At 51.2% G+C, this 17,245-nt stretch overlaps 1 protein-coding gene across 1 annotated transcript; it reads left to right on the top strand.

Moving 5' to 3' along the window:
- Positions 1 to 330: 330 nt before the first annotated feature.
- On the top strand, positions 331 to 16,742 carry lamb1b (laminin, beta 1b). Its single transcript, XM_084701144.1, has 33 exons — positions 331 to 447; positions 1,109 to 1,281; positions 1,964 to 2,102; positions 3,340 to 3,413; positions 3,782 to 3,970; positions 4,135 to 4,198; positions 4,791 to 4,993; positions 5,112 to 5,232; positions 5,433 to 5,621; positions 5,923 to 6,099; positions 6,481 to 6,593; positions 6,671 to 6,750; positions 6,869 to 7,004; positions 7,125 to 7,283; positions 7,394 to 7,527; positions 7,861 to 7,981; positions 8,161 to 8,347; positions 8,526 to 8,669; positions 8,885 to 9,116; positions 9,268 to 9,431; positions 9,912 to 10,136; positions 10,224 to 10,441; positions 11,072 to 11,168; positions 13,253 to 13,622; positions 13,719 to 13,903; positions 14,030 to 14,271; positions 14,370 to 14,576; positions 14,666 to 14,810; positions 15,024 to 15,231; positions 15,375 to 15,516; positions 15,612 to 15,788; positions 15,904 to 16,063; positions 16,231 to 16,742. Exons 1-33 carry the CDS (start codon positions 417 to 419, stop codon positions 16,365 to 16,367), a joined length of 5,343 nt encoding a protein of 1,780 aa, XP_084557270.1. The 5' UTR covers positions 331 to 416; the 3' UTR covers positions 16,368 to 16,742.
- Positions 16,743 to 17,245: the final 503 nt, after the last annotated feature.

The raw sequence follows: 17,245 nt of genomic DNA on the forward strand, positions 1-17,245 counted from the left end.
CTGCTGAGCAATTCAAGGAGTTTTATCCATCTGGCAGATCCTTATTACCTTAATATTTTGCCTAAATACAGTTGGAATCAAATTATTATGTAAATATCATGCATATAGGCCTACCCTATGGCTTACTTTTCCTGTATCTAAGTATAAGCACACTTTTGCATACCTCCACAAATTGTTCTAAGTATTCAACTATAAAAACAGATTTTCATGTAACGTAAGTGCGGATGACATTTTAAAGTTTCATTGTAGAGTTGCTGTTTTAGCTAGAGGGGTGGGCCGCGTGGGATGCGAAGTTGGGGGCTCGCTACGATCTCGTACGTGACAACTCCCTCCTCTCAAACACATTTACTCACTCACCGCTTCGAAACCCGCTGACATCAACACAGAGGCGAAATATCAATGTTTTACATAGAAAAATGTTGATATTTCATATCGCAACCATACTCAGTAAGTGCCGATCGCTCTATTCTGGAAATTATTCATATAGCCTACTTACAAAAAAGTATGTATGTTAACGGAAAAGAAAACTGGTCTGTGTAAAGTGCTGTGCTTTACAATATGACTGTTTAGTATTATATTGCTTACTGTTTTTCCGGCGTGTACCACTTGTCATCCAGCACATTTAAGAAGGGACAAATGTTAATCCTGTGGTAAACTAGGAGGATATTGCTTTCATATTGGATAGCTGAACATAGTGCGCCTAGGTTCGGATTAAAAAATTGTTATTCAGGGTTTTCTGAGGCTGTTTTGTACATAAATGTACGCTGACATCTATGCCATTTTTCGGAATAAAACAGCCTGCTTTCATAAACATTCCCCCTCCTGGGATTGATTAAAAAAGGGAGTACATGTGATTTCAATTAAATTAACTGTGGGCCCAGCATATGCATTCTGGTGCTCGTTTTAAGTTTTACTTCGACTGAAGTGTATTATAATAGACAGACGGTAGCAAATAAATACATATATTTTAACTGGTTGGCTATTCAATATTATATGTTTCAAAGTCTACAGCCATATAGGCCTATAGCTTCTAGAACACCAGTGCTACACTAGCGCATCCCCATTCATACTTATTCTCCACTGTCTCCTCTCTGCCTTTAATGCGCAGTTCTCGGGTGTCGAGCCGTCCCGCAGCTCCCGGACTTTGGGGACGTTTGCACCGAGGGCAGCTGCTACCCCGCTACTGGAGATTTGCTGATCGGCCGTGCGCACCAGCTGACCGCTTCGTCCACATGCGGCATAAAGCGGCCGGAGCGCTTCTGCATTGTCGGCCACCTGGAGGTGAGGCAGGCGCGCGATCGGATCTATAGATGTATATATGCATTGACGGTGAATGCTTGTGAAGAGTCTGTTGAGGAAATAACCGCCAAATGAACATAATGTTTGGGATGAAGCCACACAGACCGCCTTTATACTTTCAACATCAGTTTTGTGATTTTCATATTTTATTAATGCTGAAATTGTAATATTTGAGCAATGCGAGTGAGGGAAAGTCTCCATGATGTCTTGCCGAGTGGGAGGGCTGGCATTTCCCCCTCACAATACGTGCTGTGTGCCACACAATCAATGTCCTGTCTACTTTACACTGAGGAGTGAAGATGGGGGCTTGATCAGGGATATTCCGTTTAGTCAGAACCCCTCCGGGGGGTATTCTATAGAAGGGGTTTTGTGTGGAGGGTTTTTATCAAGGGAGGGAGGCGCTGCTGGGTGTGCAGGAACATTCTTGGTTAAAAGGAAGAGGGGACTGGGACAGCCTCAGACTGGTGGGGGAGAGGAACCACTTAGAGGTTGAGTTTCAACATAACTGAAGTTGGCTGAATTCAGAGATTGTGAAAGTAGTTGCACACTCTGGTGACAAGTACGTGTGTGTGTGTGTGTGTGTCAACATACAGAGTGTCTAGGCCTGATTTGTACCACATACAAGCAACATTGTGCTGCCACTTTCTCTTTCCCTCTCTTCCAGGATGAGAAGAAATGTTTTGTGTGTGACTCCAGGAAGATGTACAATGAGCGAACAAATCACACAACCAGCCACACCATCGAGAACGTGGTCACCACCTTCGCTCACAACCGCCTCAAAACCTGGTGGCAGTCTGAGAATGGTGAGAAATTGGAAAGAGAGAGAAAAATTGGAAAGTGAGAGAGACATAGAGAGACAGAGAGAGAGACACGACACAGAGAGAGAGAGAGAGAGAGAGAGAGAGAGAGAGAGAGAGAGAGAGAAAGAGAGAGAGAGAGAGAGACAGAGGAGGATCTACAGTGTTTTAGTTGGAGGGGACAATGGGAGGGAGTAAGTGAGAGCATAATGGCCAGGATGAGTCTTGACATATTGAGGGGTGTGTGAGAGCATCCTGTGTGTGTTCTCATGGGAACAGGAGGCGGGAATGAGTGAACGGTAGATGACAGGGCAGGCCAGCTAATCAGAGCAGGCCCAAGGGGCGGGGTCACAGGTGTGCTCAGAGGAACAGGTGGTACTTTGGGAACAGATGTGTGTCCGCCGAAACACAAATGTAATGCTTCCTTTAACACACACACACACACACACACACTTACACTTATTAGAGAGTGGGATATTCTGACCTGACAAGATGAGAACTGCGCAGGATGTCCCCAAAACCTTAACACTAAGACCAACACTCACACAAAAATCAAAAACCCCCAAAAAACCTAAACTCCAGAATACACGCACCCTTATACACCCCAGCTCAGAGTAGACCCAGCCTGCCAGCTCAGCCAAGTGGTGGGAATCAGGCGCCAGAGTCTGAGTTATGGGGGCGATCAGTGGCCAGAGTCTGAGTTATGGGGGGGATCAGTGGCCAGAGTCTGAGTTATGGGGGCGATCAGTGGCCAGAGTCTGAGTTATGGGGGGGATCAGTGGCCAGAGTCTGAGTTATGGGGAGATCAGTGGCCAGAGTCTGAGTTATGGGGGCGATCAGTGGCCAGAGTCTGAGTTATGGGGGGGATCAGTGGCCAGAGTCTGAGTTATGGGGGGGATCAGTGGCCAGAGTCTGAGTTATGGGGGGGATCAGTGGCCAGAGTCTGAGTTATGGGGAGATCAGTGGCCAGCCGTCCAGATGGTCTGGGAGTCCCACGAAGAGGGAGAAGAAGCGTAGGAGAGGTCGGGATTTCTAAATTCTGAATCACATTTTTCACTAAGCGACCCCTCTCAACCCCTGTAGCCAAGGCAACAGATTGATTCGTCACACGGTTGTGGCAGGAAGGAAGGCCGGTCTGTTTACACGTGTGTGTGTGTGTGTGTGTGGGGGGGGGTATGTGTGTAATGTATGTGTGTGTGCATTTCCTGTTAGACCTATGTTTTTGTGTTTCCTCTGGATGTAGGTGTGGAGAACGTGACCATCCAGCTGAATTTGGAAGCAGAGTTTCATTTCACTCACCTCATCATGACCTTCAAGGTGACTGACCCTTTCCCACATATTTACAGTGCATACACACACACACTCATACATTCATGGGCAGAGGTAAACACACACTCACAGCTGTGGGTGAGGAATGTGGAAAATTCTCCTGGTCTTTTGAGAGAAAAAGGGGAGGGGCCATGCAGTAAAACTCTCGTCTCTCTACTCTGCTGATGTTTGTGTGTGAAGCTCACATCCTTGTACCCCCGCCCCCTTCAATGATGTATCTTCCTGTCCCTCTAGTTAGAACCACTGTGACTCATAGCACTTATTGAAACTGCATGTTATATGTGTGTTTCGATGAAGTGGTTCATTTTATTATGATGTAACTGTGGATGTATGAATGTGTTGTGTGTGTCTGGCAGACATTCCGCCCAGCGTCCATGGTCATCGAACGTTCTATGGACTTTGGCAAGACGTGGCAGGTGTACCGTTACTATAGCTACGACTGCGAAGCTTCCTTCCCCGGCGTGTCGCTGGGACCAGTGGTCAAAGTGGACGACGTCATCTGTGACTCACGCTATTCCGACATTGAGCCGTCCACGGAGGGAGAGGTGTGTAGACATGTGTGCACAAATGTGTGTGTGTGTATGCACGCTGATATACGTGTGTACAGCCTGCGTGTGTGTGTGTGTCTGTGTCCGAGAGTGAGGGAGGTGGTTCTAGGTTGCTAGCTTGAAAAGGGGTCATCTTTTTCTCCGTGCCTCTCCTCTCCTAGGTGATATTCCGTGTGCTGGACCCGGCCTTTGAGATCGCAGACCCCTACAGCACCAGAATACAGAGTGAGTACCTCCAACATAATGCCTGGGGACTCATACACCTCTCATTGAGACATAATAAAAGGGCTATTTGTAACGTTTCTAAGGTATATGATTATGAGAATACATTTAATGATAGCCTTAAGTCATTTGTCGTCATAGTCAAGGTAATAGGGAACAGAACAAAGGTCAGATAGTCAGTGGGTTCCGATGGAATTTCACATCTGGAAGTTACATGGTCCCCATACACACTGAAACATACACTCCTTCGCACATCTCTCTCTCTCTCTCTCTCTCTGCTCTCTCTGTCTCTCTCTCTCTCTTCTCTCTTTCACATACAAGCGTAAACACACTGGGGCCTCATGTGAAGCATGTGGTGAATGTGTGTGTAGGGTGTGTGAGGGACTTCAGAAGCAGGCTTCACAGATGAGTCTGGACCCTGTCAGACCGCACCAGACAGAGCTCCTCTGTGCATGAACATCAATGTAGGATACAGCTGCTGTCCCATGGCAAATTGGCCTCATTTACTTCAGCAAAAGTCCTCTGTGTTTTGAAGATTGCTGTTGGTTATACACATGCCGTGTGTGTGTGTGTGTGTGTGTGTATGTGTGTGTAGACATGCTGAAGATAACAAACATACGAGTGAAGTTCACCCAGCTGCACACACTGGGTGACAACCTGCTGGACTCTCGTGATGAGGTCACCAAGAAGTACTACTACGCTCTCTACGACATGGTCGTCCGTGGCAACTGCTTCTGCTATGGCCACGCCTCCAAGTGTGCCCCTGTTGACCGTGCGACTGTGGACTTTGAGGGCATGGTGAGTCTCACACACACTTACAAACACACATACACCGCATATTTTGATTCACCAGTAAGGTTTAGCATTTGACACTAGTGTATATGTGTCTTATGTGTGTGTGTGTGTGTGTGTGTAGGTCCATGGCCACTGTATGTGTAACCATTACACTAAGGGTCTGAACTGTGAGCTCTGTCAGGATTTCTATAATGACCAACCCTGGAGACCTGCAGAAGGACGCAACACAAACGCCTGCAAAAGTGAGAAACACGCACACACTTATCACACACACACACACTTATCACACACACTCATAACACACACACGCATTACGCATACAGCCACACACACATCAGACACGGGTTCATCACACACAGTCTCGTCACACACAAACACATGGTGTGTTACTGTGACTGCTCCAGTGTTAACACATGATCTCTTTCTCGCCCCCTCCACTCAGAGTGTGAGTGCAACCAGCACTCTGGGAAGTGCCACTTCGACTTGGCAGTGTACATGTCTACAGGGAACGTGACGGGGGGGGTGTGTGAGGACTGTCAGCACAACACCATGGGCCGTCAGTGTGAGCAGTGCCGGCCCTTCTACTACCAGCACCCCCACAGGACCCTGAGAGACCCGCGCCTCTGCGAACGTACGCCAGCACCCCCTTTCTAGCCCTTTCTGGGTCATTAGAGACGCTCTCCTCCACACACCACCTGGTACCAGGGCCATTAGCACTGGTGTTGAGCTCTTTGAACCGCTAGAAAGTGCCTCTTCTCATGACGTAATAGTTGGTAAATACCGGGTAGATACAGATGGAATCGGTGCTAGAAAATAGAGTGCAAGCCGTAACAGATTCCCTTCCTTTTTCTCCTCCTTGCCCCCTCCCCTCCTCCACTCCCCTCCTCCACTCCCCTTCTCCACTCCCTTCCTCCCCTCCTTCCTCTCCTTAGCGTGTAACTGTGACCCGGAGGGCTCGCTGCAGGGGGGTGTGTGTGACGCGCGGACGGACGTGTCCCTGGGTCTGATTGCTGGCCAGTGTCGCTGCAAGGCCAGCGTGGAGGGAGAGCGCTGTGACCACTGCAGACAGGGACACTATGGCCTGGGCCGGGACCCCCAGGGGTGCCTGTGTGAGTCAGACACAGCTACACACACACACACACACTGGCACACACAGCTACACACACACTGATACACACAGCTACACACACTGATACACACAGCTACACACACTGATACACACAGCTACACACACACACACACACACACACACACACTGACACACACAGCTACACACACACTGATACACACAGCTACACACACTGATACACACAGCTACACACACACACACACTGATACACACAGCTACACACACACTGATACACACAGCTACACACACACTGATACACACAGCTACACACACACACTGATTCACACAGCTACACACACTCTGGGAACACTCACACAAGATGTTTCCTGTTCTAATTGTGTGTCTGTGTGTGTTTTGGCAGCATGTACCTGTAACCCGTTGGGCACGCTGCCGGGGGGAAACCCATGTGACATGGACTCAGGAAACTGCTTCTGCAAGCGCCTCGTCACCGGCAGGAACTGTGATCAGTGTCTGGTAAGGGACTGACTATTTTTGCGTGTGTGTGTGCGTGTGTAAGTGTCTGTCTGTAACTTCACTCTTGTCCACTGCAGCCACAACACTGGGGTCTCAGTCATCACATGGACGGCTGTCGGGCATGTGACTGCGACCAGGGTGGAGCCATTCACAACAAGTATGTTTTTAACCAATCAAAGGCATCTGATGTTAGCATTGAACAATCAGGACCTGGATCCAATTAGGATATCTAGCTGCTCTTCCCGTACCTAACTTTCGGCACCGTCTCCCTGTAGCTGTGACCCGGTATCGGGCCAGTGTGTGTGTAGGGATCACATGTTTGGCCGGCGCTGTGACCAGGTGGAGTCTGGCTTCTACTTCATCGCTCTGGACCACTACATCTACGAGGCAGAGGAGGCCAAGCACGGACCTGTGAGTGTCCATGTCTGTGGGAAAGAGAGTGTGTGTGTGAGTGTGTGTGGGTCATTCTCAACCAAGCCAAGTGTGTGTCTCACTGTCTCTGTGTGTGTCTCCCCCCCCCCCCTCCCTTAGGGAGTGACCGTGGTTCCGAGGCCCTACCCTCAGGATCGCAGCCCCACCTGGACAGGCATGGGCTTTGTCAATGTCCCCGAAGGAGCTCACCTGGAGTTCATCGTCAACAACATCCCAGAGTCCATGGACTATGACCTGCTCATCCGCTACGAACCGCAGGTAACACACACAGAGAACTGCACGCCCCTTGTGACATCAACACGCACATGTTGGTCCCACGTGTATCCTTGCGGGCATCAAGGCATTTAGTGTTCTGTGTGCTGCTGTAGTTCCCCCAGCAGTGGGAGCAGGTGAATATGAGGGTGGAACGGCCTGTCTTCAACCCTTCAGACCTCAGCAGTCTGTGTGCTAACTCCATACCAGGCGGAGACCAGCAGACTGTCTCTCTGCCTCCAGGATCCAGGTCAGCCTCAACCTCTCTCTCTGTGTTTCTGCCGGTCTTTCTCTGCGTCTCTCTGTCTATCAGTGTAGTTGTTGGTCAGTTGGTCTGTCAGCCTTTCGTTCTCCCATTCTGAATCCTTCTCGTCCATGCTGTGTGTGTGTGTGTCTGTATGGGTGTGTGTCTGTGTGTGTGTGTCTGTATGGGTATGTGTCTGTGTGTGTGTCTGTATGGGTGTGTGTCTGTGTGTGTGTGTCTGTATGTGTGTGTGTCTGTGTGTGTGTGTGTCTGTGTGTGAGTGTGTGTGTGTCTGTATGTGTGTGTGTCTGTGTGTGTGTGTCTGTGTGTGTGTGTTAGACATGTGGTGCTACCGAGGCCTGTTTGTCTGGAGAAGGGCTACAACTACACCATGCGACTGAGTCTACCTCTCTACTCCTCGCTCGGCCATGTCCAGAGCCCCTACACACTCATCGACTCCGTGAGTACACACACACACACACACACACAAACACATGCAGTACAGAAGCAGAAAGATAAGTCACAGCGTCATAAGTCTGTGGCATTAGGATTGCTGCATCAATGCTTTGTTCACGTATCTCTATATATCTTCCTCTGCTCTTGCTCCACCCCCCACCCCCCCACCCCCCCTGTCTTCAGTTGGTGCTCATGCCGCGGGTGCGTGAGCTGGACATGTTTGAGGGCAGCCAGGGCGAGGGAGCGTGGGACACGTTCCAGAGGTACCGCTGTCTGGAGAGCAGCCAGAGCGTCATCAAGAGCCCCATGACCGACATCTGCAACGACTACATCTTCAGCGTGTCCGCCCTGCTGCACCAAGGAGCCATGGGTAGGAACATGTGTGTGTGAGTGTGAGTGTTATCAGGGGATTTATAGCCTTGAGAATATAACATTCCACTATCATTTAATTAAATACTTCATCCTTCTCTTCTCTTTTCTTAACTCCCCCCCCAAAACCCCCTCACTAAATCCCCCCCCTCCACCCCCCCACCCCCCTCTCTCTGTAGCGTGCCAGTGTGACCCCCAGGGTGCCCTCAGTGCTGTGTGTGAGCCCAGCGGCGGCCAGTGTCGCTGTCGCCCCAACGTGGTGGGCAGGAACTGTGACCACTGTGCCCCCGCCACCTACCTGTTTAGCCCAGCAGGCTGCAGAGGTGAGGGCCAGGGTCCAGAGGTCAACAGCAAGGACGAAATAGGGCTGAGGATCTGCTCCAATCTGTTGTGAACCACACATTGATTTTTCCGTTCCCCTCCCTTGTTTTTGTCCCTGTCTTTCCTCCCTCTCTCCACCTCCCTTGGTCCCTCCCCTCTCTCCCCATGTGCCTCCCCTCTCTCTCCATGTCCCTCCCCTCTCTCCCCCCTCCCCCAGCCTGTGGCTGTGATCCCCAGGGCTCGGTCCATGCCTTCTGTCAGGAGGCCTCAGGTCAGTGTGAGTGCGTGCCCGGGGCCACAGGGCGGCATTGTGCCCACTGTCAGCCAGGCTTCTGGGGATTCCCACATTGCCGGCCCTGCCACTGCAACGGGCACAGCGAGTACTGCCACCCCCAGACTGGAGAGTGCCAGGACTGCAGAGACTCCACCACTGGGAACAACTGTGAGAGGTACAAAGCTAACCATGCCACCGTTTAGCGTGTTCATACCTTTTTATAGGTGTGTCGCGCTGAGTGTCGATGAGTGTGTGTATGTTTCTATAAGGGTGTATGTGTCTAGGAGTGTGTGCTTCCCATCATGTCCCTGTCCCAACTCTTGCAGGTGTCTGAGTGGTTACCACGGTGACCCGGTCCTGGGTGCTGGTGGGCAGTGTCGCCCGTGCCTCTGCCCCGACGGCCCCGGGAGCGGACGGCAGTTTGCAGAAGGATGTTACCATGAGCTCCCCTCCCAGCAGCTGGTGTGTGCCTGCAGCCCAGGATACAGAGGTAGATATCAGCACACGCACACACACACACACACACACACGACCACACACACAAAGCACATCAAGTGAAGTTGACTTGTCCCACCACATACTCATCACACACTCACAGTCCAGTTTCTCCTACCCACACACACCTGTCATAGCACAGCTCATAGAAAGGCCAGTGTTACCCTGTAATCATAGAGCCAGGCCTCCTGTTTGTCCTAATAGGCAGGTAGAGCTAGGCTAACTACAGGGAGAGAGAGTGTGTGGGAAACAGAACAGATACCTCTCCCAGTGTACCAGTAGAATGACCCCTCAACCAGCTTTATGACCGCTGGACAGAGACCTGACCAGGTGCATCTGGAATGGAGTGGGTAATCCTAACCCAGCTTTGAGTCGGTTTTAATTGTATGATAGGGGTGCCTGTGTGTGTGTGTGTGTGTGTATGTGTGTGTGTGTGATGTCCGTTCCTGAAGCCTTGTCTCCATCTGCTCTCCAGGACCCAGGTGTAACGAGTGTGCCTCGGGTTACTATGGTAACCCCCAGGTGCCCGGAGGGCGCTGTCTGCCGTGCCAGTGTAGCAACAACATCGACATGCACGACCCGGGCGCCTGCGACGCTCGGACGGGCTCCTGCCTCAGATGCCTGTATTACACAGAGGGCTCCAACTGCCATCGCTGCAAAGCGGGTTACCACGGCAATGCAGCCACCCAGAGCTGCAGAAGTGAGCCAAACTTTTGGCACAGCAACCTTCTGATTACTAGCCTGTATCCCTAAACACTCAGCCACCTGACTTCTTGTTTCTCGGCAGGGTGTATGTGCTTCGCTGTGGGTACAGCATCGCAGGCCTGCCCTGCTCCGGACGAGTGTCACTGTGACCTGCAGAGTGGCCAGTGCCCCTGCCAGCCCAACGTGGTGGGGAAGAGCTGTGACCACTGTGCTCCTGACACCTGGAACATAGCCAGCGGAGCCGGCTGCCACGCCTGCGACTGTGACCCCACCCACTCCTTCAGCTCCTCCTGCAATGAGGTGAGTTGCTGGTTCCCCATTGGTCAGGTCCGTACTTCCGACCTGTCACTCACCAGGCCTGGTACTGTAGCCGGTGGATCCAGCTTCTCACTGCTTACTCAGTTTTACCATAGACTCCCTTATCTCTCTTTTTTACTCACTGACACATACACACACACACACATACAGCAGGCTGCACACTATATGCACACACAATCAAAGACACACACACACATACAGCAGGCTGCACACTGTATGCACACACACACACTCACAGGAGAAACTACCAGGGTTGTGTGTTTCCTGGCTCAGCTCCACAGAGGAAGGAAGTCTGAAAGAATACTCTCTGGGATTACTGAACACACATTCCACATTAGAGAAGAGAGGGGTGGGGAGGACTCTTTACAACATTAGTGGCCCATTGTTTTTTGAGGAAATGTGTGTGTATGGGTCATGTTAACACAAAGATCCATCTTTCATGAAGTGGATAATGTGCCAAGCCTGGATGAGTTACGTGTGGATGAGTGGCGTGTGGATGAGTGGCGTGTGGATGAGTGGCGTGTGGATGAGTGGCGTGTAGATGAGTGGCGTGTGGATGAGTGGCGAGTGGATGAGTTGCGTGTTCCATGTTGACGTGTCGTGTGTTTCCAGGTGACTGGGCAGTGCTTGTGCAGGCCTGGGTTCGGAGGCAGGACTTGTAGGGAGTGCAGAGAGCTGTTCTGGGGAGAGCCAAAGGTCAAATGTCATGGTGAGTCCCCGCCCAGTCCCTGAAGCATGTGTCAGAGCAGCCGTCAAGGCTTACATGTGGGTTTGTCTTTGTGTGTAGGTCCATCTTGGCTGCATACTTTGCATGTATGACAGAAAGGATATATGTTTGTTGAAAAATGCAGTTTCCTGTCCATCTGTGTCATCTCTTCCTATATGTTTGTAAACTGTGTTAATGTCTCTCTCTCTCTCTCTCTCTCTCTCTCTCTCTCTCTCTCTCTCTCTCTCTCTCTCTCTCTCTCTCTCTCTGTCTCTCTCTGTCTCTCTCTCTCTCTCTCTCTCTCTCTCTCCCCCTCTGTGTCTCTCTGTGAGTGGGGTTTGAGTAAACAGTCTCAGTTCTTGTTCTCATGACCAGTGGTTCCCTAGAGTGACTCTGCAGCTTGGCTGTTTTATGTTGTTTTTCCATGGCTTCCAGAGTGTTCTCACGCTGTGTGTGTGTGTGGTTATGTGTGTGTGTGTGTGTTTATGTGTGCATGTAGGACATCTGCCTCACAGAGTGGATGTGTGGTGACTTGGCGTGGCTTCCAGGCTTCTGTCCTGTCCTTGTGTTGTCAGTCGCAGCATGTACGTGTCATCCATTAGGACTGGTCTGACTCTCACTCCTCGAGACGAGCTTCATCATCTGCTGAACAACTGAACAACAATCTGGCCAGCTCTCCTCCCTCAGTCCAGCTGGAGAAATGCATGCCTCTTAGTAGCTGGCACACCCTCACAAAGGAGAGAGAGAGACTGAGAGAGACAGAGAGAGAGACAGAGCAGAGAGAGACTGACAAAGAGAGAGAGTGACAAAGGGAGAGAGAGAGACAATGAGAGAGAGAGGCAGGGGCAGAAAGAGAAAGAGGGAGACACAGAAAGAGAGGGAGAGACATAGAGGAAAAACAGAGAGCGATAGAGAAAACCAAAACATCAGAGGAAAAAAAAGCCTGTTGATGAGAAGACTGGGAAGGACTTCTCTCTCTCATGACGGAATGAGAACCAGATGTTCCCCAGAATTCCAAGGCATCCCATGTTCGTCATGCCCCCTCTCCTGCTCCTCAGCCTGCAGCTCAGGAAGCCCAGATCAGTCCTGCAGTGTTCCCCTCCAGCCTGTGAAGCCCAGATGGACCCCTGGCTCTGCCCTCACTCTTCACAGACTGTTACTCTGCACTGCTGTGACAAATCATGGGAAATGAACAGAGTAAATCATTGAAATAGTATGTGTGGGTGTACTGTATGTGGGAGAGATGGAGGGATGGAGAGAGAGAGATACCAAAAAGTAAGCGAGCGATGGAGAGGGATAGTGAGAGAGGGGGTCAAGTGTGACTAACATAATTGACACTGTGGCAAGGTTAAGAGGTTCATATCATGGTCAGATTTAGATGTGAGAGGTTAAGCTGGCAAGCCTGATGTGTGTGTGTGTGTGTGTGTGTGTGATTTAAGAGACAATTGTTTGTCGACCACATGGCCGCGTGTTTATGTAATTTGTCTAAATGATCATTTTAGTGGTTTACAATAGCATGTTATCATCGTGTGGAAATGCCTTGTTTATGTAGAACACTGTAACTTTTGAGAAACACACAAACACAGTCACACACTTCCACCATCAACCCTCATCAATCAAACCCAAGGGCCATGTTAGTGGTGCTAACCACTGACCTTCTCTCCTTTCCCTCCATTTTACATTCTTTCCCCGTGAGTCACTCCATCTCTCTTCTCCTCCCCTTCCTGTGGGCAGGTCGGTAACGTAGCACAAGACAGGGGTCAAAGGTCAAGGTCAACCCTGTGTTTGTTCACCAATTCACACTCTTCATTGCCTTAGGGGAATCTAAGAGGTGCTGGACATGCTCTCATATGTCTTCATAAGGGTACTATCTGTCTCTGGAGGGGCCCAGTGCTCCATCTCATCTCTGTGGGCAGTCTTTCTGGGACGACTCACACACATACCTCCCTGGACATCTCAAGAGCACAGCTGTTATCACCACCATCATCACGGATCCAGGATCTGTTCACACTTGAGGCATGAGGTTTTACAGTGTGTGTGCGTTAGTGTGTGTGTTTGACTTAAACACTCCCTTTGTCTCTCTGTAGCGTGTGACTGCGACCCGCGGGGCATCGCCAAGGAGCAGTGCCACAAGACCACGGGGCAGTGTGCGTGCGTGGAGGGCGTGGCGGGCCCCAGGTGTGACCAGTGCGCCCGTGGCTTCCAGGGGGAGTTCCCGGCCTGCGAGCGCTGCCACCAGTGCTTCGCCGAGTGGGACCGCGTGGTGGGAGAACTGACCAATCAGACGCAGCGACTAGACGAGCATGTGACCGAGCTCCTGACCACTGGGGTGACGGCGCCCTACAAGGAGACGGTGAGCAGCCTGGAGAGCAGCACCAAGGCTGTCAGAGACCTGCTGGAGAACAACCCTGCCTGGAAACAGCTGGAGGAGATACAGCCGCTGATGCTACGGACCACGTGCGTACACACACACACACGCACACCAGACGTACTTGACTGTTTTTCCCTTCCTCAGTCACCGGCACATCCTCAACGTGATGCCATCCTTAACAGGTCGCTGGTGGCAGACTTAAATGAGAGGCTGAACACGACAGAGGACACCCTCTCTCATCTCCATGGCGATGCCAACCAGACCGCCGCCAGTCTGGACGCCCTGAAGCAGGGGGCCGAGGACCTGGAGCGCTCCGTCAGAGAGATCCGGCAGGAAGTGGACAACGTGAAGAACTCCAACATCCAGGGTGAGAGAGGGAGAGAGGGAAAGTCCTATAGGCACTGAATGAATGAGGGAGAAGGCTTATGGTGAAGTGGTAGTTGGTAGCTGTGACCTGACCCTCGTGGCCCTGGCCACCGTGTGTCACCTGCAGGAGCGATGGACAGCATCAACACCGCCCACCTGGAGTCTCGCACGGCGGAGCACCGGGCCAACGTCTCCACCAGTAACCCTGGCAACACGGTGGAGGAGTCCGCAAAATTACGGCGCGCCACAGAGGACAAACTGAGCAAGAGCCAGAAGGAGTTTGACCGGAAACAGCAGAGGCACACGCAGAAACTGGAGAAGCTGACCAAAGAGCTGGATGCTTTTGACCTATCAGGGCTCAGCAAGCAGGTGCGTTTGATTGGATCAACTTGGCGCCATTATATAGATCGTTATTTGTTAGCAGTACATTAGCGTCAACGTGTCTGGTGCTCTGTGTCTCTCCTTAGACGTGCGGTGCTGAGGGGGGTGAGGAGGGGTGCGATGGGTCCCCCTGTGGAGGGCTGGGGTGCGCGGGCGAGGACGGCACACGCCACTGTGGGGGCGAGGGCTGCGAGGGCCTGGTCACAAAGTCACAAACCGCCCTGAAATCCTCCAAGGACTTGGACCAGGAAATCCTCACTGCCATGCAGGAAGTGGACAAGCTCTCCAGGATGGTGAGACGCGTGTCATCTCTCCTCCCCTCCTCCCGAGAGTCGGCTGGGCCTGTTGTCGTGGCGTTAACGCGCACTTTGTCGCCCTCTAGGTGTGGGAGGCGAAGGTGCGTGCAGACCAAGCCAAGCTCACGGCTCAGGAGGTGCTGCTCAAGTCCAACCAGAGCAGAGAGAGAGTGGAGCAGAGCAACCAGCAGCTGCGCCACCTCATAAAGGAGATACGAGACCTCCTCACCAGTGAGCCCGACAGGGAGCTCTCTTCCCTCCGTCACGCACACACTTCCTGTCTCTTGCTCCTCTCTCACTCCTCTCTCACTCTTCCACTCTCTACATCTTGTTCTCTCTCTCTCTCTCTCTCTCTCTCTCGCTCGTCATCTCGTGTTCTCTCTTGGTCTCTCTCTCTCTCTCTCTCTCTGTGTAGTGAGGGCACATGTTTCCATTGTGTTGCAGACGAGCGGGCAGACGTGTCTGTGATTGAGGCGGTCGCCAATGAGGTGTTGGCGCTGGACATGCCCACCTCGCCCGCACAGCTGCAGGAGCTGACCAATGAGATCAGGGAGAAGGTGGGCACCCTGACCAGTGTGGAGTCCGTCCTCATTCAGAGTGCCAAGGACATCCAGACAGCAGAGACCCTACTGCAGCAGGCCCGCGCTGCCAGGTAACACACACACTCACACACGCATGGACCCACAGACACACACGCACACAGGCATGCGCACGCCAACACCCACAGGTATGCCTGCACAAACACATACACATAATGACATGCTGTCCCCACTCCAACCCCTCTGTCTCTCCTAGCCAGGAGGCGTCTGATACGAAGGAGACAGCTGATTTAGTGAAGGAGGCCCTGGAGAAGACTGAGCATGCCCAGAACGCTGCCGTCGACGCCATCAAACAGGCCAGCAACAACACCAAGGGAACGCTCGACCTTCTGACGTCCGTGAGTGATGTTTGGAAGTGTCAAGGTTTCTGAGAGCAGCGCTTTGAAGAGGGTACGTCACTAAAGGTGTGCGTGTGCGCGTGTGTGCGCGCCAGGTGGAGTCAGAGACAGCAGACTCAGAGCTGAAGCTGAGTAACACCACGCTGCGCCTGCTGCAGCTGGAGAGAGACGTGTCTCTGCTGAGGGAGAGCAGCCTGGAGAGCAGCCACAAAGCTGAACACACCCAGACCATCACTGACCTGGCCAAGCAAGAGGCAGACCAGGCCCAGCAGGTACACACACACACACATCTACACACACACACATCTACACATATATACGGGATGTAGACAAACGCATGCAGACACCGTTACATGTATCCAGTGCTATGTGTGCATGGTTTGGTAGGAGTTTGAGTCGGAGGTGAAGGATAAGTACAGCGTAGTGGAGGAGTTGGTGGTGGACAAGGCAGAGGGCGTGTCTGACGCCAGGAAGAGGGCGGAGGAACTTCAGGAAGAGGCCAAAGAGCTGCTGTCCCAGACCAGCGACAAGCTCCAGAGACTGCGAGGTATTCCAACTGCACCCTCCCATCCACACCAACAAACACAGGAAACCTGAGTACTGTCCACACGTCTCAAAGCATCAGTTGACTCGAATAAACACTATGAAAAGCCTAAATAAAAAAATTAATTAAAAAAATGCGTTCCACATCAAGCCGTACTTGTGTGTTCCCAGAGTTGGAGAGATCTTATGAGGACAACCAGCTTCTTCTGGAGTCCAAGGCAGAGCAGCTGGCCGTGCTGGAGAGCACCGCTCGCCAGCTGCTCACAGACATCAGCATGAGGGTCACCGTGTACAGCACCTGCCTTTAGCCAGCCACGCCCACCCCACACACCACAGCAGTGGTCAGGGAGCAGCACAGCTGAAGACAACTACAAATGAAAAACCACTTCAAGAACCATGAGCCTTTAGTATTTTGTGCTATGAACCAAATATTCCATACAAAGCTGATCCTATAAGTGATCAACACCTTTAAAGCAATATAAGCTATCATTGCAAGTCATATGTGAATATATGTGAATTTAAAACCACTTGACTGCACAGGAAATACCAGCCATTATGTGGGAAACAAAAAAAAAAAACGATATTTATAAAGATACTTAAAGTTTCCCCTAGACAGTACACATATGTTGACCTTAATTTGTTGCTGTAAATTAACATCTTATTAAAAACGACTGCATCAGAAACACTTTTCACCTTTTTTGTGAATACAAATCTATGTATCGCAGAACAACCACAAGGTGGCAGCATATACCATGAATTGGCACTAGTGATGTACGGGCAGATGGCCTTGCTGTTCGGTGGTACAAAACCAGGCCACGTGCCACCCTTGTGAAGATGAACACAGGCTGGCAGAAGCAGGGCACTTGAAGCAGTGGACCAAAGCACAGTTTGAATAATGAAGTTGGCGTTGGCAGGATCCGGATAAAACATTAATGACAAACAAAACAGCTTGAGCATGAACTACAGAGCCCTCTGTGTGCTACAAAACACTCCCATCCTACATGCTGCTGATGTGTGTCTTGTGAATAAGTTACTAGTCCCTGTTTCACTGCTTGAATGCTCGGGACAAACTGGGGACATTAAAAGGTCTCAATGCCAGATTGAGTTATATAACTCACAAAATCTTAATTTACTCACAAAATCTTTATTCTATGTTTACATGTATATTCTATATCCACACATGATA

Source organism: Hypomesus nipponensis, chromosome 7 (genome assembly GCF_054491055.1).
Source record: "Hypomesus nipponensis isolate SF chromosome 7, ASM5449105v1, whole genome shotgun sequence".
In the NCBI taxonomy this organism is placed as follows: domain Eukaryota; kingdom Metazoa; phylum Chordata; class Actinopteri; order Osmeriformes; family Osmeridae; genus Hypomesus; species Hypomesus nipponensis.

Bases quoted from the DNA above. Each gene is read 5' to 3' on its own strand.
- lamb1b (XM_084701144.1), top strand. From the start codon at position 417: ATGTTGATATTTCATATCGCAACCATACTCA. The intron at 1,282-1,963 runs GTGAGGCAGGCG...CCTCTCTTCCAG, and splicing joins GCATTGTCGGCCACCTGGAG to GATGAGAAGAAATGTTTTGT. The intron at 7,528-7,860 runs GTCAGCCTCAAC...TGTGTGTGTTAG, and splicing joins TCTCTGCCTCCAGGATCCAG to ACATGTGGTGCTACCGAGGC.